This window comes from Pleurodeles waltl, chromosome 7 (genome assembly GCF_031143425.1).
Source record: "Pleurodeles waltl isolate 20211129_DDA chromosome 7, aPleWal1.hap1.20221129, whole genome shotgun sequence".
NCBI classification, from domain to species: Eukaryota; Metazoa; Chordata; class Amphibia; order Caudata; family Salamandridae; genus Pleurodeles; species Pleurodeles waltl.
The window spans coordinates 1,390,374,575-1,390,398,139 of record NC_090446.1 but is presented as its reverse complement, the minus strand read 5'-3'; the positions used below and the strand labels follow the sequence as shown (position 1 = coordinate 1,390,398,139).

At 47.6% G+C, this 23,565-nt stretch overlaps 1 protein-coding gene across 1 annotated transcript in view; it reads right to left on the bottom strand.

Moving 5' to 3' along the window:
* The window catches only part of RRAS (RAS related), a 117,934-nt gene that overhangs the window by 35,035 nt on the left and 59,334 nt on the right, over nucleotides 1–23,565 (bottom strand). The window contains exons 3-4 of the mRNA XM_069200972.1: nucleotides 13,164–13,266; nucleotides 4,904–5,012 (exon numbers count right to left, since the gene is read on the bottom strand). Of these exons, the coding sequence (XP_069057073.1) occupies nucleotides 4,904–5,012; nucleotides 13,164–13,266 (212 nt within the window). The remainder of the gene's footprint in view (nucleotides 1–4,903; nucleotides 5,013–13,163; nucleotides 13,267–23,565) is intronic.

The following is a 23,565-nucleotide window of genomic DNA, read 5'->3' as shown; positions in this document are numbered from 1 at the left end:
GATGAAAGGGAGCATCTGAGAGGGAGTTAGGTGTGACTTCGGCATGTTTGTAGTGAAACCCAGCCAATGCAGGAGGTCCGTTGTAGTCTGAAGGTGGGAGACGACAGCCTGGGACAAGCCCACCTTCAACAGCCAGTGGAGATAGGGGAAGTCTGAAACCCCTGATCTGTGCAGATGAGCTGCGACCACCGCCATCACCTTGGTGAACACCCGAGCGGCGCAGGTAAGGCCAAAGGGGAGAACAGTGAACGGAAACTGCTCGTGGCCTACCGTGAATTGCAAGTAAATGCCTGTGGACAGGCAGGACAGGAATATGGAGATAGGTGCCCTGCAAATCCAACACTACCATCCAGTCTCCTGGGTCAAGAGCAAATAGAACCTGAGCCAGAGTGAGCATTTTAAACTTCTTCTTGAGGAGGCGATTGAGGGACCAAAGGTCTAGGATAGGGCAGAGGCCCTTGTATTTTTTGGGCACCAGAAAGTAGTGGGAATAACCACAACCTACTTCTGGCACAGGAACCCTCTCTATGGCTCACTTGGCCAAGAGAGCCATAACCTCCTCATGGAGAAGTGCCAGGTGATCCTCCGTCATCAGATCGTAGGATGGTTGCATGGAAGGAGGAGTAGTTTCAAAAGGGAGGGAGTAGCCGCTTCGGACTATTTGCAAAACCCACCTGTCTGATGTGATGGACTGTCAGTGAGCCAGGTGATGGCGAATTGTACCTGCAACTGGTCACCAATGGGGAAGCGTCAGACTAGGAATGTTGGGAGGCCGCTGCGGGGGGTGAACTGGCTAGACTGCTGGCTCCCTGATCCAGGAGGACGCTGGATCCCATATACCCAGCCACTCAGAGGCTGGGCAGCATGTGCGGCACGGTGGCTGGAGGGGTACGGATGTGGTTGGGTACACCTTCTTTAGCCACGAATAGGGCGAAAAGCAGCTTAGGGTGGGGTGAGAGGCAGCTGCAAGGCCCAAGGATTTGTCTCTAGAGCCCAGGACTCCTTAAAGCGCTTGAACTCAAGTCTGCTTTGTCTTTGATGAGACAGTTGCCATCAAAGGGCATGTCCATAAGTGTGGATTGGACATCCCCCGAAAAGCCAGACATCCTTCACCAGAAGTGGCACCTCAAAGCCACCGTCAATGCAAACAATCTGCCCAGTGAGTCGGTCGTATCCAGCCCACATCGTATTGTGAACTTTGCTGCGTCTCTCCTGTCAGCAACAGCTTGGTCGAAAATGGACCGGGCCTTCTCCTGTGGCAGCACCTGCATAATCATGTCCCATAAGGTAGGGGTGTAATGGCCCAAAAGGCATTTGGTGTTCACAGACCGCAATGTCAGACTGGAGAAAGAAAACCCTTTCTTTCCAAGCTAATCCAGCCTCTTGGATTCTCTGTCCGGGAGTGCAGAAGGGAATGCACCTGGAGATGTGGAGGCTTGGATAACCAAGCTCACAGGGTTTGGGTGTTGCATCAGGAACAGTGGGTCATTTGGAGCGGGTATATCCAGGAGCCCCTGTGCTGGGTTTGGACCAGGTCCCCAGCACAACATCAGTGAGGGCTTCATTAAAGGGCAAAAGGGGTTCAAAAGTAGAAGCCTGAGACTGAAGCACGTGTGTTAGGAGGTTAGTCCTGACTGCCACTGAAGGCAGCTCAAGGCACAGGACCTCAGCAGCTCTTCTCACCACCATTGAGTAGGACGCTCCCTCCTCTGTAGCCACAGTAGTGGGAGAAAGCCTGCCAGTGTCAGGGGAAGTGTGCAGACCATTCACTTCACCCAGGTCGATCCGCCAGTCCATATGATCTTCCAGCTGGTATTCCAAAGGGTCCAGTGACCCCTCCCAGTCCTCAATCCAAGAGAATAAGGGTCAGGATCTGAACCAGGGAGCATGGTCCCTGTCAAAGTCGGAATCGGCATTGCGCAATGCTCCGTGTCTGATTTGGCAATGAGGATGGGGTCGAAGTCAACCATGGGCATAGGCGTCATCGGCTGCGTCAACGTCGGAACCGTTGTCGGGTAAGGTTGAGGTAGTACAACTGATGCTGGTTCGGATCCATGGGAGCCCCATGGAGCTGAGGCCGAAGCCGCCGAACTTGAGGGGACACCTTGTGGTATATTGTATTTTGTTTTGTGTATCTTCCTTTATATTACGGTTATTTTGTATTTTGTTTGTTTTGGTATGTTCCTGCCTCCCCCACCCCTTAATTTGCTTTTGTCTGCGGAATGGTTTGCTCTGCATTCCTTTCTGGAGATAGCAGCTGTGAGGGCAGGAGCTTGTGCACTGTATTCGTGGATGGAGTTTTTTTTGTCTTGTATAAAAGCTGTAATAAACTCATTACAGTCTCAATTCTTCTGACTTGGCATCTCTTTTCCTGCTGAAGATATATTTACTGCACTACATTTTTGGCGACGAGGATAGGATGAAGTGTCGCTGGACATTATGGGTCCAGTAAATTGTGGTGCTGTTTCTAAATATGTGGTGGTTTTAATGGATGCCTTGTCTCGTTGGCCTGAGGTTTTAATCACATAGGATGTTACATCAAGGTTAATAATTAGGTTTGTTACTGACATCTTTGCCAGGGAAGGCAATCCCAAGTGTATTTTAACAGATAATGGTGCTCAGTTTACATCAAAACAGAAGTGTGATTTTTGGGTGTTAAGGGATATTGTACATAAAAGATGTGCTCTGGTACCATCCTTAATCCAACGGGATGGTTGAGGGTTTCAATAGAACATTAAAAGAATCCATTCAGTTAGCAAAGCAAATGGGGGATGGTTGGATGGATGCAGTAAAAACTAAGGTTGAAAGTTATAGATACACTCCACATTCCAGTACAGGCCAGTCTCCTTTTGTGTTGTTTAGAAAGAGAGTACCTCACACAAAAATCAGTCCATCTTGGGTTAAAGAATATGTTAAAGATGTAATGGATTATGAGAACATAAAAAATATCACCTTGGCCAGGGAGAAACTTGTACAAGAAAAGAGGAAAACTACTCATGATGTTTGTAAATCTGTTAAAGAAGTTGTAGTTGCAGTTGGAGACTCTGTTAAAATAAAATTGCCTGGGAGGATCAGTAGTGGTCATTCACACTATAGTAAATGTTTTAAAGTTATTAAAGTATTTAAGGGCGCTGTAAAGGTTGATGATGGACGTATTTGGAATTTGAATAGCGTTGTTAAAATGTAATCTTTGTTCATTTGCAATGTTGACATTACTTTATGTGCTACTTATTTCTAAAAAGGGGGGGTAGTGTGGTATATTGTATTTTGTTTTGTGTATCTTCCTTTATATTATGGTTATTTTGTATTTTGTTTGTTTTGGTATGTTCCTGCCTCCTCCATCCCTTCATTTGCTTTTGTTTGCTCTGCATTCCATTCTGGAGATAGCAGCTGTGAAGGCAGGAGCTTGTGCACTGTATTCGTGGATGGAGTTTCTTTTGTCTTGTATAAAAGCTGTAATAAACTCATTACAGTTTCAATTCTTCTGACTTGGCATCTCTTTTCCTGCTGAAGATATATTTACTGCACTACACCCCTGCCAACTCCGAGGGGCCTGAAGATGCTTTGGCGGAGTCGGACTGTCCAAATATGAGACACATAGCCTCATAAAACTCACTGAGTTGGGTAGGGGTCATTCCGGCTCCCGGAAACTCAGGGAGGTGCAGAGCCAACCCAGATGTAGGCTCCGAGGACTGAGGCCTAGAACAATGACACTCCTTTTCTCTCGTCTCGTCGGACGGGATGGAGTCGAAGAACTCTTGTTCTTCTATGACTTCTTTTGTGCCTCGACTTACTGACTGTCCCCAGGACTTGCAGTGGAACGATGAAGCATGGGGGCTCTGCAACTGTTCTCTGGACCTTCCTCTCGACCAAGATCGGGAGTGACACGAAGCCGAGCACCAGGCTGCAATGAACTTTAGGGACCACTCCCTTAAAGCTTTCGGATTCATGGCCCGGCATGCAGAGCACGACTTCAGGTCATGGCCGTGGTCACGCTCCAGATATCAGAAGCACACGAGGTGCGGATCTGTCACGGATATCGCCAGATGACAGGATCCTCAGGGCTTGAACCTGTTTGTTTGTACGACATCTCGACACACCAGGAGTGTCAACACACAAAAATCCTCCACAAAAAGTTGAAGAAAAAAAAAAAAACACAGTAAAAAAGTGACTGAGGGGTAGCTCTTTTTTGGATCTGTGCTGGCTGATGCGGAAAGAAAAGAACTGATTTCAGCGCGCCAGGGTGCAGCCTATATAGATCCCACAACATCATACCTGCATGCACGATGTCGTTGACAGACGCAGAGCCAACCAGCGCCACCTGACAGCACGTACGGGTACTGCTCGAGGGGGAAAAAAAAAACTCCTGATCCACACTGAAGCCTGGGGGAAATTCTGCAACTAGAAGTCTCTATCTGAGCTAACCAGTAGCATAGAATGCATGTACAACTAAAACTGATTAAAGTTGTAAAACTAGCATTTTGTGGTGCAATAACATTAGGATATACCAAACAGTAAAAAAACAATGTGCAATATGAGCAGGCTTGACGCAATGTGCACTCTTCACTTAGGTGACGAAATCTAGTTGATAATTTCTGATGAGGCTTGTGCTGTCAACTATGTATGTGAAGATGATACCCTCTGCTTTCTAATGATCTAGTAGATTAAAAAGGTGTGAATTACTGCAAGCAGTTGAAGAATATAAGTGAGTGCAAGAACCATATGTGCTAATATAGTATTACGAAGTAAGATTTGTATAATAGTAAGCACAGGAGTTCTTCGTTAGGAACTCTAACTCACAGTATTTTGCAAAGTTGTTCTTTCAGACATGACTTTTCTTCTTTTCTAACATGCCTGGGTCATAAAAGCCCATCCTAAAACATCTTGTTACAGGGTACTTTACCTGTCTCTGTAAGTCCAAGTCTGCCTTATTGCCAACGAGGATCATGGGAAACTCGTCTCGGTCCTTTACTCTCAGGATCTGTGTGTGAAACTTGCTGATTTCATTGAAACTGGAGATAAAAAAAATGAGATATGCTGTAAGACCACATTTTGCACATTGCAGACAGTGCCTCTCTTGTCTCCATTATGCAGCCCTCTCCTACCTTCAAAAAACAAGAAGCAGTCGACCCTATATTCAAACCTCGCCCACCTCAGTCAAACAAGAACCTCTCAGCCCTTTGATCCAAACATCCCTAACCAGTTTCAGTCAAGCAGTCCTGTACCCAACTCTTACTCTTCCACTTGAGAGTTCTGGCCCTCCATGCCTATTCCAGTTCATACTGTTTATTCAACTGATCCCTTTATTTCAAGGGGTGGTGTAAGAACATGCCTCCTTGGCATGGTTACCCCCTACCTTTTTGCCTTTGCTGATGCTAAGTTTTGCTTGAAAGTGTGCTGGTACCCTGCTAACCAGGCCCCAGCACCAGAGTTCTTTCCCTAAACTGTACCTTTGCTTCCACAATTGGCACAGCCCTGGCACTCAGATAAGTCCCTTGTAACTGGTACCCCTGGTACCAAGGGCCCTGGTGCCAGGGAAGGTCTCTAAGGACTGCAGCATGACTTATGCTGCCCTAGGGACCCCTCACTCGGCACATACACACTGCCTCACAGCTTGTGTGTGCTGATGGGGAGAGAATGACTAAGTCAACATGGCACTCCTCTCAAGAGTACCGTGCCAACCTTACACTGCCTGTGGCCTAGGTAAGTCACCCCTCTAGCAGACCTTCCAGCCCTAAGGCAGGGTGCACTATACCACAGGTAAGGGCATATGTGCATGAGCACTATGCCCCTACAGTGTCTAAGCAAAACCTTAGACATTGTAAGTGCCGGGTAGCCATAAGAGTATATGGTCTGCGAATTTGTCAAACACGAACTCCACAGTTCCATAATGGCTACACTGAAATCTGGGAATTTTGGTATCAAACTTCTCAGCACAATAAATACACACTGATGCCAGTGTGCAATTTATTGTAACATGCACCCAGAGGGCATCTTAGAGATGCCCCCTGAATACCAATCCTACTTCTAGTGTGGGGCTGACCAGTTTCAGCCAGCCTGCCACAACCAGACGAGTTGCTGGCCACATGGGGAGAGTGCCTTTGTCACTCTGTGGCCAGGAACAAAGCCTGCACTGGGTGGAGGTGCTTCACACCTCCTCCCCCTGCAGGAACTGTAACACCTGGCGGTGAGCCTCAAAGGCTCACCCCCTTTGTTTCAGCGCCCAAGGGCATCCCAGCTAGTGGAGATGCCCGCCCCTCCGTCCACTGCCCCCACTTTTGGCGGCAAGGCTGGAGGAGATAATTAGGAAAACAAGGAGGAGTCACCCACCAGTCAGGACAACCCCTAAGGTGCAGTGAGCTGAGATGACCCCTGCCTTTAGAAATCCTCCATCTTAGTTTTGGATAATTCCTCCAATAGGATTAGGGATGTGCCCCCCTCCCCACAGGGAGGAGGCACAAAGAGGGCGTAGCCACCCTCCAGGACAGTAGCCATTGGCTACTGCCCTCCCAGACCTAAACACACTCTCATACAATCTAGTATTTAGGGGCACCCCAGAACCCAGGAAATGAGATTCTTGCAGCGTGAACTACAAAGAAGGACTGCTGACCTACAAGCCTGCAGAGACGACGACAACTGTTTTGGAGACAGCTCTACTGGCCTGTCTTCAGAGTTGAAAAACCTGCAACCAGAGGCGCATCCAAAAGGGACCAGCGACCTCTGAAGCCTCAGAGGACTGCCCTGACCCCCAAGACCAAGAAACTCCCATGAGCAGCGGCTCTGCTCAACTACAGCTACATCTTTGCAACAAAGAAGCAACTTTCAAAGAACTCACTCTTCCCGCCGGAAGCGTGACACACTCTGCACCCGATGCCACCGGCTCGAGATCCAGAGAACAAACACCACAGGGAGGACTCCCTGGCGCCTGCGACCCCACAAGTAGCCAGAGATGACTCCCCCGGGCCTCCACACACACGCCTGCAGAGAGAATCCAGAGGCTTCCCCTTACTGCGACTGCCTGTAACAAGGGACCCAACGCCTGGACCAAGCACTGCACCCACAGCCCCCAGGACCAGAAGGAACCCAACTTCAGTGCAGGACTAACCCCCAGGCGACCCTCTACCTAGGCCAGGTGGTGGCTGTCCCGAGAAGCCCCCCCATGCCTGCCTGCACCGCTTGAGTGACCCCCGGGTCCCTCCATTGAATCCTATCTAAAACCTGACGCCTGCTTTGCACACTGCACCCGGCCGCCCCTGTGCCGCTGAGGGTATGTTTTGTGTGCCTACTAGTGCCTCTCTCCCCCCCAGTGCTCTACAAAACCCCCCTGGTCTGTCCCCCGAGGACGCGGGTACTTACCTGCTGACCGACTGGAACCGGAGCACCCCTGTTCTCCATAGGCGCCTATGTGTTTTGGGCACCTCTTTGACCTCTGCACCTGACCGGCCCTGAGCTGCTGGTGTGGTAACTTTGGGGTTGCCCTGAACCCCCAACGGTGGGCTGCCTATGCCCAGGAACTGAGACTTGTAAGTGTCTTACTTACCTCACAATCTAACCTTTACTTACCACCCCCAGGAACTGTTGATTTTTGCAGTGTCCACTTTTAAAATAGCTTATTGCCATTTTAAGAAAGACTGTATATGTTATTGCTTTTATTCAAAGTTCCTAACTTACTTGTGTGAAGTACCTTGCATTTTATGTGTTTACTTCAAATCTTGAACCCGTGGTTCTTCAAATAAACTAGGAAAATATATTTTTCTATATAAAAACCTATTGGCCTGGAGTAAGTCTTTGAGTGTGTGTTCCTCATTTATTGCCTGTGTGTGTATAACAAATGCTTAACACTACCCTCTGATAAACCTACTGCTCAACCACACTACCACAAAATAGAGCATTAGAATTATCTAATTTTGCCACTATCTTACCTCTAAGGGGAACCCTTGGACTCTGTGCACACTAGCTCTTACTTTGAGATAGTATATACAGAGCCAACTTCCTACAGATGGTTTAATGATCCAGTTTGAGGGGGTGGTATACAGGCCTAACTGTCAGATCCATAATTCCGCAGTTTGATGTGTGTTTAAAAAAGTGTGAAAAATGTTACTTGCACTGCAAACATCTGTTTATAGTATGTAGTGCTGTAGCTTCTCATGCTATGCATACTTTTGCCATCCAGTGTTGAACTCAGACATTTGCAAGTTGTTTTTCTTCAAAGAAGTCTTTTGAGTCATAGGTTGAACAGTCATCAGGAGATGCACCCCCTCCTGATAAAGAGAGCAGGAAATTTGATGCTGCAGGGAAAAGAGTTGCGTCCCAAGCAGCTAATCAGTGGAGAAAAAGCCAACTCGCAAGCGTTATTAGCTCGATATGACAGAGCCCATTGGGACAAGATGGAAGACATAATACAGCATCTCCCCAAAGAACACCAGAAAAGAGCACAACAAGTAGTGGAAGAAGGGCAAGTCATTACAAACAATCAAGATCTGCCCTAGACGCAGCAGATACCGCTGCTAGGAGTGTCAAAACTCCAGTCACTATAAACAGGTCCGATCTTCTGGTTTCAAGCCAGAAATACAGCAGGCTGTGTTCAACATGCTGTTCGACAAAAAACATATTTTTGGCCCAGAAGTAGACACAGCCATAGAAAAATTGCGAAAGGACTATGACACAGCAAAGGCAATGGGTGCACTCTACTCTGCACCATATAGGGGGTCCTTTCGTAAACCTCAGTTTCAAGGTGGTTGCAGAACACAGACCTCAGAGGCATCCACCTCACAGACAAAGCCAGCCTACTAGCCACAATACCAATGCAGTACTTTTAGGGGCACATATAGAGGACAATACCCCAAAAATAGAGGGAAATTTCAGGCCTCTAAGCAGCCTCCACAGCACCCAAAACAGTGGCTTCCCTCATTCCCTTCCACTCCACACCTCTCCTGTGGGGGGAAGACTACAACAGTTCCGCACAAATTGGCAAAATATAACTACAGACAACTGGGTGCTGTCTATTATCCGCAATGACTATTGCCTAGAATTGATAAACACTCCTCCAAATATTCCTCCAAGGTCACACAAACTATCCACAGAACACACGATTCTGTTACAAAAAAGAGGTCCAATCTCTACTACTCAAACAAGCAATAGAATTAGTTCCACAGTTTCAAATAAGAACAGAAGTTTACTCACTATACTTTCTAATTCCCAAAAAAGATGGCACTCTCGGGCCAATATTAGACCTCAGGCCCCTCAATCTTTACTTCCTGTCAGAAACTTTTTGCATGGTAACTTTACAGGATGTCATCCCACTACTACAAATACAAGATTTCATGACAGCTTTAGACCTCAAAGATGCGTATTTTCACATACCCATCCATCCTGCACACAGAAAATATCTCAGGTTCGTCATTCAGGGAAAACACTACCAATTCAAAGTGTTTCCCTTTAGTATAACAACAGCGCCAAGGGTATTCACAAAGTGCTTGGCAGTAGTGGCAGCCTGCCTAAGAAGACAACATATACATGACTTTCCATATCTAGACGATTTGCTAATAAGATCAAGCAGACCTACACAATGCCAAAATCATACACGTTATGTAATACAAACTTTGCACACACTAGGGTTCTCAATAAACTACCAAAAATCACACCTTCAACCAGCACAAATACAGCAGTATTTGGGTGCAATACTAAACACTCAGCAAGCTCTAGCATATCCAAATACACAAAGGATACAAGCTTTCCAAAATATAATCACACAAATACAAACAAATCAACAACACACTGTCAGATTTGTCATGAACCTTTTAGGAATGATGGCATCATGTATTGCAATTGCACCACACGCAAAACTTAACACGCGGCCCTTACAACAGTGCCTTGCACAAAAATGGTCACAGGCACGTGGCCAACTTCAAGATCTGGTGTTGATAGACCGCCAAACATACATGTCCCTTCAGCGGTGGAATTCCACAAATCTAAGCAAAGGGCGGCCATTTCAAGACCCTGTGCCTCAGACCATAATTACAACAGATGCAACAATGATTGGTTGGGGGAGCTCACCTAAACAATCACAACATTCAAGGACAATGGGATGTCAAACACAAACAGCTACACATAAACCACTTGGAGTTATTAGCTGTCTTTCTAGCACTCAAAGCTTTTCAACCTCTTCTTACACAGAAGAATGTTCTTATCAAAACAGACAACATGACAACCATGTATTATCTCAACAAAAAGGGAGGGACACATTCATCCCAACTGTCCCTTCTAACGCAAAACATTTGGAAATGGACAATCCACAATCAAATTCATCTATTAGCTCAATACATTTCAGGAATAGACAATCAGTTGGCAGATATTCTCAGCAGAAATCACCAACAAACTCATGAATGGGAACTTCATCCTCAAGTATTTCAAAAATACTTTCAAAAGTGGGGAACTCCAAACATAGACCTGTTCGCAACAGGCGAAAACACAAAATGCCAAAACTTTGCATCCACGCAACCCACATCCCCTATCCAAGGGGAGTGCTCTATGGATCAATTGGTCTGGGATATTTGCATACGTTTTTCCTCCACTCCCACTCCTTCCATTTCTAGTCAACAAATTGCGTCAAACTTCACTCACAATGATACTCATAGCACCAACATGGGCACGTCAACCGTGGTACACAACATTATTAGATCTCTCAGTAGTACCACACTCCAGACTCCCATTCAGACCAGATCTGTTGACAGAAAACAAAGGACAAATTAGGTCTCCAAATCCCAATACACTCAGTCTAGCAATTTGGCTCCTGAGGTCACAGAGTTTGGATATTTACAACTCCCATCAGAATGTAAGGAAGTTATTAAGCAAGCAAGAAAACCCACTACTAGACAGTGCTATGCAAACAAATGGAAAAGGTTTGTATATTACTGTCAATCCAAAAATATAGACCCACTCACAGCATCAATACAAGATATTGTATGTTACTTACTTCATTTACAAAAATCCGACTTGGCTTTTTCTTCAATAAAAATTCATCTTTCTGCAATTTCAGCATATTTACAAAATATACAACATAGCTCTTTATTTAGAGTGCCTGTCATTAAAGCTTTCATGGAAGGTTTAAAACACATCATTGCACCAAGAACACCACCAGCTCCTTCTTGGAATCTAAATATAGTGCTTACACAGCTTATGGGACCACCATTTGTGCCTATGCACTCGTGCCAAATTCAATTTCTAACATGGAAAGTTGCCTTCCTAGTGGCAGTTATTTCTTTAAGAAGAGTAAGTGAAATCCAAGCCTTTACTCATGAAGAACCTTTCTTCCAAGTACACAAGCATAAAGTTGTATTAAGAACAAACCCAAAATCTCTCACAAAAGTTGTATCACCATTTCATATAAATCAAACAGTGGAACTGCCAGTCTTCTTCCCACAGCAAGATTCTGTAGCAGAAAGAGCTCTACATACATTAGACATCAAAAGAGCTTTAATGTACTATATAGACAGAACTAAACCGTTTAGAAAAACAAAACAACTATTTGTCGCTTTCCAAAAACCGCATACAGGTAATTCTATATCAAAACAAGGTTTAGCACGATGGATTGTAGGATGCATTCAAACATGCTATATTAAAGCAAAAAGACAGCTTTTAGTTACTCCTAAAGCACATTCTACAAGGAAAAATGGTGCAACAATGGCTTTTTTAGGGAATGTACCGATGGCTGAAATACGTAAAGAAGCCACATGGTCAACACCACATACATTCACTAAACACTACTGTGTAGACGTATTATCACAACAACAAGCCACAGTTGGTCAAGCTGTTCTAAGAACATTATTTCAAATAACTTTCATTCCTACAGGCTAACCACTGCTAATTTATGGGAGGACAAACTGCTTTGTACTCTATGTACAGCATGTGTATCTGCTGCTAGACATGCCATCGAACGGAAAATGTCACTTACCCAGTGTACATCTGTTCGTGGCATGTTCCACTGCAGACTCACATGCACCCTCCCTCCTCCCCGGAAGCCTGTAGTCGTTTAAGTTACAAACATTTGTACATATGTATATAGATTTACATTAGCATGGACATCTCTTACTTTGTACCTATATACTCTATCACTCCTTACTTTACCCTCTGCGGGAAAACAACCTAACAATAGAGTCGATGCCCATGCGCAGTGGAACCGAAGAGGAGGGGTCAACCCCTTCAGCCGTGCAGCCAACCACAGCTGCTGGGTTATCGGGGGTTGGCCGCAGGCCAGGCCCAGCAGCTAACAGCCCCCCCACCCCGTGCATGGCCAAATGCTGTGCATGGTGCAGGGTAGGGTGGTTATAGGGGGGTTGGCCGCTGGCCAGACCCTGCAGCCAACCCCCGCCGTGCACTGCCAAAGGCCGTGCGCGGCGGTCGTTGGATTAACGTAGACAGCAATTAAAATGACTTTACGCTAAAAAAGCATAGAAATTCACTGAAAATAACAAAGGATACACGGACGTTCTAGTTAGGCTCACATTTTAAACATACAAAACCATAGAAATTCTGCAGTTACAGTTAGTTAATTCAAGTAATACACCATACACGTCTAATTACCGTTAGTAATATTGCAACACTCATGACATCTTTGATAACATAATTGATAATATGAATGTAATATTTGCAGTAAAACTATTGGGGAGAAAACTGTGCATGGCGGGGGCACATGTTATAAGGATAATAATTATCCTGTTGTTCGCCAATTTGATGAAAAACATAACAGTGATGATAAAGAGTTGAGATACTTTGTATACTGTGCCCAGGAACAACAGAGGATGTCACAGAAAAACCTTAGAAAATCTGCATGGTTGACTGTCTGAGGCAGGCATTCTTCCTACACTTGATACATCATTCAAGTAAGGATCATTGGCCACGATTGTGACTTGAATGGAGAGTGAATGAAGAGTGGCATTGCAAAACAGCCAGTGAGCATTTCAAATCTTATGGCCTTGTCCATCTCCCACTACATAGGGCAGATAAATGTGAAAGGGCAGATAGACCAGATAGGACAGATGAACTAAATAGGATAGACAGGCAGGTAGACAGGGAGATAGACAGACAGATAGCACTGTGGTGATATCTAAGGGGCTGTACCTAGCCGACTCTCTCAGCATTCACTACTTAGAAATGGATCATACCTTCCCCGGTCATTGATGGCATATATCAGAAGGAATCCTTCTCCTGTCCTCATATACTGCTCCCGCATTGCACCAAACTCCTCCTGACCAGCTGTGTCTAGAACTGCAAAGGAGAGAAATAATGTTAAACTCATGTGTGACTGATTGTACGACAGTAAGTCAATGTCCAGACTCTGCAGGACATAGTGTTTGTGGTCCACGGAGATAAGACCTGGAACAAAAAGCTTACCCTTCACTTGTGTGTATAACCGTATGTAGGAAGTTGGCTCTGTATGCACTATTTCAAAGTAAGGAATAGTATGCACAGAGTCCAAGGGTTCCCCTTAGAGGCAAGATAGTGGCAAAAAGAGATAATACTAATGCTCTATTTTGTGGTAGTGTGGTCGAGCAGTAGGCTTATCAAAGGAGTAGTGTTAAGCATTTGTTGTACATACACACAGGCAATAAATGAGGAACACACACTCAGAGACAAATCCAGCCAATAGGTTTTGTTATAGAAAAATATCTTTTCTTAGTTTATTTTAAGAACCACAGGTTCAAATTCTACATGTAATATCTCATTTGAAAGGTATTGCAGGTAAGTACTTTAGGAACTTTGAATAATTACAGTAGCATATATACTTTTCACATAAAACACAAATAGCTGTTTTAAAAGTGGACACAGTGCAATTTTCACAGTTCCTGGGGGAGGTAAAGTATTGTTAGTTTTAGCAGGTAAGTAAACCACCTACGGGGTTGAGATTGGGGTCCAAGGTAGCCCACCGTTGGGGGTTCAGAGCAACCCCAAAGTCACCACACCAGCAGCTCAGGGCCGGTCAGGTGCAGAGTTCAAAGAGGTGCCCAAAACACATAGGCTTCAATGGAGAGAAGGGGGTGCCCCGGTTCCAGTCTGCCAGCAGGTAAGTACCCGTGTCTTCGGAGGGCAGACCAGGGGGTTTTGTAGGGCACCGGGGGGGACACAAGTCCGCACAAAAAGTACACCCTCAGCAGCGCGGGGGCGGCCGGGTGCAGTGTGTAAACAAGCATCGGGTTCTCTGTAGGTTTCAATGAGAGACCAAGGGATCTCTTCAGCGGTGCAGGCAGGCAAGGGGGGGGCTCCTCGGGGTAGCCACCACCTGGGCAAGGGAGAGGGCCTCCTGGGGGTCACTCCTGCACAGAAGTTCCGTTCCTTCAGGTGCTGGGGGCTGCGGGTGCAGGGTCTTTTCCAGCCGTCAGGACTTTAGGTTCAGGCAGTCGCGGTCAGGGGGAGCCTCGGGATTCCCTCTGCAGGCGTCGCTGTGGGGGTTCAGGGGGGACAACTTTGGTTACTCACGGTCTCGGAGTCGCCGGAGGTTCCTCCCTGAGGTGTTGGTTCTCCACCAGTCGAGTCAGGGTCGCCGGGTGCAGTGTTGCAAGTCTCACGCTTCTTGCGGGGAGTTGCAGGGGTCTTTAAATCTGCTCCTCTGGAGTTTCTTGTCTTTCTTGAAGCAGGGCAGTCCTCTGAGGATTCAGAGGTCGCTGGTCCTTTGGAAAGCGTCGCTGGAGCAGGTTTCTTTGGAAGGCAGGAGACAGGCCGGTAGGACTGGGGCCAAAGCAGTTGGTGTCTTCTGTTCCTCTTCTGCAGGGGTTTTTCAGCTCGGCAGTCCTCTTCTTCTTGTAGTTTCAGGAATCTAAATCTTTAGGTTCAGGGAAGCCCTTAAATACTAAATTTAAGGGCGTGTTTAGGTCTAGGGGGTTAGTAGCCAATGGCTACTAGCCCTGAGGGTGGGTACACCCTCTTTGTGCCTCCTCCCAAGGGGAGGGGGTCACATTCCTATCCCTATTGGGGGAATCCTCCATCTGCAAGATGGAGGATTTCTAAAAGTTACTTCACCTTAGGGGCTGTCCTGACTGGCCAGTGACGACTCCTTGTTATTCTCATTATCTCCTCCGGTCTTGCTGCCAAAAGTGGGGCCGTGGCCGGAGGGGGCGGGCAACTCCACTAGCTGGAGTGCCCTGCGGTGCTGGAACAAAGGGGGTAAGCCTTTGAGGCTCACCGCCAGGTGTTACAGCTCCTGCCTGGGGGAGGTGATAGCATCTCCACCCAGTGCAGGCTTTGTTACTGGCCTCAGAGTGACAAAGGCACTCTCCCCATGGGGCCAGCAACATGTCTCGGTTGTGGCAGGCTGCTGGAACCAGTCAGCCTACACAGATAGTCGGTTAAGGTTTCAGGGGGCACCTCTAAGGTGCCCTCTGGGGTGTATTTCACAATAAAATGTACACTGGCATCAGTGTGCATTTATTGTGCTGAGAAGTTTGATACCAAACTTCCCAGTTTTCAGTGCAGCCATTATGGTGCTGTGGAGTCCGTGTTTGACAGACTCCCAGACCATATACTCTTATGGCTACCCTGCACTTACAATGTCTAAGGTTTGGCTTAGACACTGTAGGGGCACAGTACTCATGTACTGGTGCCCTCACCTATGGTATAGTGCACCCTGCCTTAGGGCTGTAAGGCCTACTAGAGGGGTGACTTATCTATACTGCATAGGCAGTGTGAGGTTGGCATGGCACCCTGAGGGGAGTGCCATGTCGACTTACTCGTTTTGTTCTCACCAGCACACACAAGCTGGCAAGCAGTGTGTCTGTGCTGAGTGAGGGGTCCCCAGGGTGGCATAAGATATGCTGCGGCCCTTAGAGACCTTCCCTGGCATCAGGGCCCTTGGTACCAGGGGTACCAGTTACAAGGGACATACCTGGATGCCAGGGTGTGCCAATTGTGGAATCAAAAGTACAGGTTAGGGAAAGAACACTGGTGCTGGGGCCTGGTTAGCAGGCCTCAGCACACTTTCAATTCAAAACATATCATCAGCAAAGGCAAAAAGTCAGGGGGTAACCATGCCAAGGAGGCATTTCCTTACACAACCCCCCCCCCCCCCCCCAAACGAAAGAGGATGAGACTAACCTTTCCCAAGAGAGTCTTCATTTTCTAAGTGGAAGAACCTGGAAAGGCCATCTGCATTGGGATGGGCAGTCCCAGGTCTGTGTTCCACTATAAAGTCCATTCCCTGTAGGGAGATGGACCACCTCAACAGTTTTGGATTTTCACCTTTCATTTGCATCAGCCATCTGAGAGGTTTGTGGTCAGTCTGAACTAGGAAGTGAGTACCAAAGAGGTATGGTCTCAGCTTCTTCAGGGACCAAACCACAGCAAAGGCCTCCCTCTCAATGGCACTCCAACGCTGCTCCCTGGGGAGTAACCTCCTGCTAATGAAAGTAACAGGCTGGTCAAGGCCATCATCATTTGTTTGGGACAAAACTGCCCCTATCCCATGTTCAGAGTCATCTGTTTGCACAATGAATTGCTTGGAGTAATCTGGAGCTTTTAGAACTGGTGCTGTGCACATAGCTTGTTTCAGGGTGTCAAAGTCCTGTTGGCATTCTACAGTCCAGTTAACTTTCTTGGGCATTTTCTTGGAGGTGAGTTCTGTGAGGGCTGTCACAATAGATCCATATCCCTTCACAAACCTCCTATAGTACCCAGTCAAGCCCTGACTTGAGTCTGGGTTTTTGGAGCTGCCCAGTCCAGTCCAGAATAGTCTGGATCTTAGGCTGGAGTGGCTGAACTTGGCCTCCACCTACAAGGTGTCCCAAGTAAACCACAGTTCCCTGCCCTATCTGGCATTTGGATGCCTTGATAGAGAGGCCTGCAGATTGCAGAGCCTTCATAACCTTCTTCAGGTGGACCAGGTGATCCTGCCAGTTGGAGCTAAAGACAGCAATATCGTCAAGATAAGCTGCACTGAAGGACTCCAAACCAGCAAGGACTTGATTCACCAACCTTTGGAAGGTGGCAGGGGCATTCTTTAAACCAAAGGGCATAACAGTGAACTGATAATGCCCATCAGGTGTGGAGAATGCTGTCTTTTCTTTTGCTCCAGGGGCCATTTTGATTTGCCAGCACCCTGCTGTTAAGTCAAAGGTACTTAAGAATTTGGCAGCCCCTAATTTATCAATCAGCTCATCAGCTCTAGGAATGGGATGGGCATCTGTCTTGGTGACAGAGTTAAGTCCTCTGTAGTCCACACAAAACCTCATCTCTCTCTTTCCATCTTTGGTGTGAGGTTTGGGGACTAAGACCACTGGGCTAGCCCCAGGGGCTGTCAGAGTGCTCAATTACTCCCAATTCCAGCATCTTGTGGACTTCCACCTTGATGCTTTCCTTAACTTGATCAGACTGTCTGAATATTTTGTTTTTGACAGGCATGCTGTCTCCTGTGTCCACATCATAGGTACACAGGTGTGTCTGACCAGGGGTTAGGGAAAAGAGCTCAGCAAACTGCTGCAGGACTTTCCTACAGTCAGATTGCTGTTGGCCAGAGAGGGTGTCTGAATAGATCACTCCATCTACTGAGCCATCATTAGGGTTTGATGACAGAAGATCAGGGAGAGGTTCACTCTCAGCTTCCTGATCCTCATCTGTTACCATTAACAGATTTACATCAGCCCTGTCATGGAAGAGCTTAAGGCGGTTCACATGGATCACCCTCTTGGGGCTCCTGCTTGTGCCCAGGTCTACCAGGTAGGTGACCTGACTCTTCCTCTCTAGTACTGGGTAAGGGCCACTCCATTTGTCCTGCAGTGCCCTGGGAGCCACAGGCTCCAAAACCCAGACTTTCTGCCCTGGTTGAAATTCAACCAGTGTAGCCTTTTGTTCATACCAAAACTTCTGGAGCTGTTGGCTGGCCTCAAGGTTTTTACTTGCTTTTTCCATGTACTCTGCCATCCTTGAGCGAAGGCCAAGTACATAGTCCACTATGTCTTGTTTAGGCTCATGAGAGGTCTCTCCCAGCCTTCTTTCACAAGAGCTAATGGTCCCCTTACAGGGTGGCCAAACAGAAGTTCAAAGGGTGAGAATCCTACTCCCTTCTGAAGCACCTCTCTGTAAGCGAAAAGCAGACATGGCAAGAGGACATCCCATCTCCTTTTGAGTTTTTCTGGGAGCCCCATGATCATGCCCTTTAATGTCTTGTTGAATCTCTCAACAAGGCCATTAGTTTGTGGATGATAGGGTGTAGTGAATTTATAAGTCACTCCACACTCATTCCACATGTGTTTCAGGTATGCTGACATGAAGTTGGTACCTCTGTCAGACACCACCTCCTTAGGGAAGCCCACTCTGGTAAAGATACCAATGAGGGCCTTGGCTACTGCAGGGGCAGTAGTCGACCTAAGGGGAATAGCTTCAGGATACCTAGTAGCATGATCCACTACTACTAGGATGTACATATTTCCTGAGGCTGTGGGAGGTTCAAGTGGACCCACTATGTCCACACCCACTCTTTCAAAGGGGACCCCCACCACTGGAAGTGGAATGAGGGGGGCCTTTGGATGTCCACCTGTCTTACCACTGGCTTGACAGGTGGTACAGGAGATGCAAAACTCCTTAACCTTCTGGGACATGTTGGGCCAGTAGAAGTGGTTGACTAACCTCTCCCATGTCTTGGTTTGTCCCAAATGCCCAGCAAGGGGAATATCATGGGCTAAGGTCAGAATAAACTCTCTGAACGCCTGAGGCACTACCACTCTCCTAGTGGCACCAGGTTTGGGATCTCTTGCCTCAGTGTACAGGAGTCCATCTTCCCAATAGACCCTATGTGTTCCATTTTTCTTGCCTTTGGACTCTTCAGCAGCTTGCTGCCTAAGGCCTTCAAGAGAGGGACAGGTTTCTTGCCCCTTACACAACTCTTCCCTTGAGGGTCCCCCTGGGCCTAAGAGCTCAACCTGGTAAGGTTCCAGCTCCATAGGCTCAATTCCCTCAGAGGGCAGAACTTCTTCCTGAGAAGAGAGGCTCTCTTTTTCTTGTTGTGTTGCAGCTGGTTTCCCAGCTGACTTTCCTTTTCTCTTAGTAGGCTGGGCCTTTCTTCCAGACTCCAGCTCTACTTGTTCACCCTGTGCCTTGCACTGTGCCCTTGTTTTCACACACACCAGTTCAGGGATACCCAGCATGGCTGCATGGGTTTTCAGTTTTACCTCAGCCCATGCTGAGGACTCCAGGTCATTTCCAAGCAAACAGTCTACTGGGATATTTGAGGAGACCACCACCTATTTCAGGCCATTGACCCCTCCCCACTCTAAAGTTACCATAGCCATGGTGTAGGAAGTTGGCTCTGTATGTGCTATTTCAAAGTAAGGAATAGCATGCACAGAGTCCAAGGGTTCCCCTTAGAGGTAAGATAGTGGCAAAAAGAGATAATACTAATGCTCTATTTTGTGGTAGTGTGGTCGAGCAGTAGGCTTATCCAAGGAGTAGTGTTAAGCATTTGTTGTACATACACATAGACAATAAATGAGGTACACACACTCAGAGACAAATCCAGCCAATAGGTTTTTATATAGAAAAATATCTTTTCTTAGTTTATTTTAAGAACCACAGGTTCAAATTCTACATGTAATATCTCATTCGAAAGGTATTGCAGGTAAGTACTTTAGGAACTTCAAATCATCAAAATTGCATGTATACTTTTCAAGTTATTCACAAATAGCTGTTTTAAAAGTGGACACTTAGTGCAATTTTCACAGTTCCTAGGGGAGGTAAGTATTTGTTAGGTTAACCAGGTAAGTAAGACACTTACAGGGCTCAGTTCTTGGTCCAAGGTAGCCCACCGTTGGGGGTTCAGAGCAACCCCAAAGTCACCACACCAGCAGCTCAGGGCCGGTCAGGTGCAGAGTTCAAAGTGGTGCCCAAAACACATAGGCTAGAATGGAGAGAAGGGGGTGCCCCGGTTCCGGTCTGCTTGCAGGTAAGTACCTGCGTCTTCGGAGGGCAGACCAGGGGGGTTTTGTAGGGCACCGGGGGGGGACACAAGCCCACACAGAAATTTCACCCTCAGCGGCGCGGGGGCGGCCGGGTGCAGTGTAGAAACAAGCGTCGGGTTCGCAATGTTAGTCTATGAGAGATCTCGGGATCTCTTCAGCGCTGCAGGCAGGCAAGGGGGGGATTCCTCGGGGAAACCTCCACTTGGGCAAGGGAGAGGGACTCCTGGGGGTCACTTCTCCAGTGAAAGTCCGGTCCTTCAGGTCCTGGGGGCTGCGGGTGCAGGGTCTCTCCCAGGCGTCGGGACTTTAGGTTCAAAGAGTCGCGGTCAGGGGAAACCTCGGGATTCCCTCTGCAGGCGGCGCTGTGGGGGCTCAGGGGGGACAGGTTTTGGTACTCACAGTATCAGAGTAGTCCTGGGGTCCCTCCTGAGGTGTTGGATCGCCACCAGCCGAGTCGGGGTCGCCGGGTGCAGTGTTGCAAGTCTCACGCTTCTTGCGGGGAGCTTGCAGGGTTCTTTAAAGTTGCTGGAAACAAAGTTGCAGCTTTTCTTGGAGCAGGTCCGCTGTCCTCTGGAGTTTCTTGTCTTTTCGAAGCAGGGGCAGTCCTCAGAGGATGTCGAGGTCGCTGGTCCCTTTGGAAGGCGTCGCTGGAGCAGGATCTTTGGAAGGCAGGAGACAGGCCGGTGAGTTTCTGGAGCCAAGGCAGTTGTCGTCTTCTGGTCTTCCGCTGCAGGGGTTTTCAGCTGGGCAGTCCTTCTTCTTGTAGTTGCAGGAATCTACTTTTCTATGGTTCAGGGTAGCCCTTAAATACTAAATTTAAGGGCGTGTTTAGGTCTGGGGGGTGAGTAGCCAATGGCTACTAGCCCTGAGGGTGGGTACACCCTCTTTGTGCCTCCTCCCAAGGGGAGGGGGTCACAATCCTAACCCTATTGGGGGAATCCTCCATCTGCAAGATGGAGGATTTCTAAAAGTTAGAGTCACTTCAGCTCAGGACACCTTAGGGGCTGTCCTGACTGGCCAGTGACTCCTCCTTGTTTTTCTCATTATTTTCTCCGGCCTTGCCGCCAAAAGTGGGGCCTGGCCGGAGGGGGCGGGCAACTCCACTAGCTGGAGTGTCCTGCTGGGTTGGCACAAAGGAGGTGAGCCTTTGAGGCTCACCGCCAGGTGTGACAATTCCTGCCTGGGGGAGGTGTTAGCATCTCCACCCAGTGCAGGCTTTGTTACTGGCCTCAGAGTGACAAAGGCACTCTCCCCATGGGGCCAGCAACATGTCTCGGTTTGTGGCAGGCTGCTAAAACTAGTCAGCCTACACAGATAGTCGGTTAAGTTTCAGGGGGCACCTCTAAGGTGCCCTCTGGGGTGTATTTTACAATAAAATGTACACTGGCATCAGTGTGCATTTATTGTGCTGAGAAGTTTGATACCAAACTTCCCAGTTTTCAGTGTAGCCATTATGGTGCTGTGGAGTTCGTGTTTGACAGACTCCCAGACCATATACTCTTATGGCTACCCTGCACTTACAATGTCTAAGGTTTTGTTTAGACACTGTAGGGGTACCATGCTCATGCACTGGTACCCTCACCTATGGTATAGTGCACCCTGCCTTAGGGCTGTAAGGCCTGCTAGAGGGGTGTCTTACCTATACTGCATAGGCAGTGAGAGGCTGGCATGGCACCCTGAGGGGAGTGCCATGTCGACTTACTCGTTTTGTCCTCACTAGCACACACAAGCTGGCAAGCAGAGTGTCTGTGCTGAGTGAGAGGTCTCCAGGGTGGCATAAGACATGCTGCAGCCCTTAGAGACCTTCCTTGGCATCAGGGCCCTTGGTACTAGAAGTACCAGTTACAAGGGACTTATCTGGATGCCAGGGTCTGTCAATTGTGGATACAAAAGTACAGGTTAGGGAAAGAACACTGGTGCTGGGGCCTGGTTAGCAGGCCTCAGCACACTTTCAATTGTAAACATAGCATCAGCAAAGGCAAAAAGTCAGGGGGCAACCATGCCAAGGAGGCATTTCCTTACACAACCCCCCCCCCAAACGAAAGAGGATGAGACTAACCTTTCCCAAGAGAGTCTTCATTTTCTAAGTGGAAGAACCTGGAAAGGCCATCTGCATTGGCATGGGCAGTCCCAGGTCTGTGTTCCACTATAAAGTCCATTCCCTGTAGGGAGATGGACCACCTCAACAGTTTAGGATTTTCACCTTTCATTTGCATCAGCCATTTGAGAGGTCTGTGGTCAGTTTGAACTAGGAAGTGAGTCCCAAAGAGGTATGGTCTCAGCTTCTTCAGGGACCAAACCACAGCAAAGGCCTCCCTCTCAATGGCACTCCAACGCTGCTCCCTGGGGAGTAACCTCCTGCTAATGAAAGCAACAGGCTGGTCAAGGCCATCATCATTTGTTTGGGACAAAACTGCCCCTATCCCATGTTCAGAGGCATCAGTCTGCACAATGAACTGCTTAGAATAATCTGGAGCTTTGAGAACTGGTGCTGAGCACATTGCTTGTTTCAGGGTGTCAAAAGCCTGTTGGCATTCCACAGTCCAGTTCACTTTCTTGGGCATTTTCTTGGAGGTGAGTTCAGTGAGGGCTGTCACAATGGATCCATATCCCTTCACAAACCTCCTGTAATACCCAGTCAAGCCAAGGAATGCCCTGACTTGAGTCTGGGTTTTTGGAGCTACCCAGTCCAGAATAGTGTGGATCTTGGGTTGGAGTGGCTGAACTTGGCCTCCACCTACAAGGTGGCCCAAGTAAACCACAGTTCCCTGCCCTATCTGGCATTTGGATGCCTTGATAGAGAGCCCTGCAGATTGCAGAGCCTTCAAAACCTTCTTCAGGTGGACCAGGTGATCCTGCCAGGTGGAGCTAAAGACAGCAATATCATCAAGATAAGCTGTGCTAAAGGACTCCAAGCCAGCAAGGACTTGATTCACCAACCTTTGGAAGGTGGCAGGGGCATTCTTTAAACCAAAGGGCATAACAGTAAACTGATAATGCCCATCAGGTGTGGAGAATGCTGTCTTTTCTTTTGCTCCAGGTGCCATTTTTATTTGCCAGTACCCTGCTGTCAAGTCAAAGGTACTTAGAAATTTGGCAGCACCTAATTTATCAATGAGCTCATCAGCTCTTGGAATTGGATGGGCATCTGTTTTGGTGACAGAATTGAGCCCTCTGTAGTCCACACAAAACCTCATCTCTTTCTTTCCATCTTTGGTGTGAGGTTTGGGGACTAAGACCACTGGGCTAGCCCAGGGGCTGTCAGAGCGCTCAATTACTCCCAATTCCAGCATCTTGTGGACTTCCACCTTGATGCTTTCTTTAACATGGTCAGATTGTCTAAAGATTTTGTTCTTGACAGGCATGCTGTCTCCTGTGTCCACATCATGGGTACACAGGTGTGTCTGACCAGGGGTTAAGGAGAAGAGTTCAGGAAACTGTTGTAGGACTCTCCTACAATCAGCTTGCTGTTGGCCAGAGAGGGTGTCTGAGTAGATCACTCCATCTACTGTACCATCTTTTGGGTCTGATGACAGAAGATCAGGGAGAGGCTCACTCTCTGCCTCCTGATCCTCATCTGTTACCATCAACAGATTGACATCAGCCCTGTCGTGGAAGAGCTTAA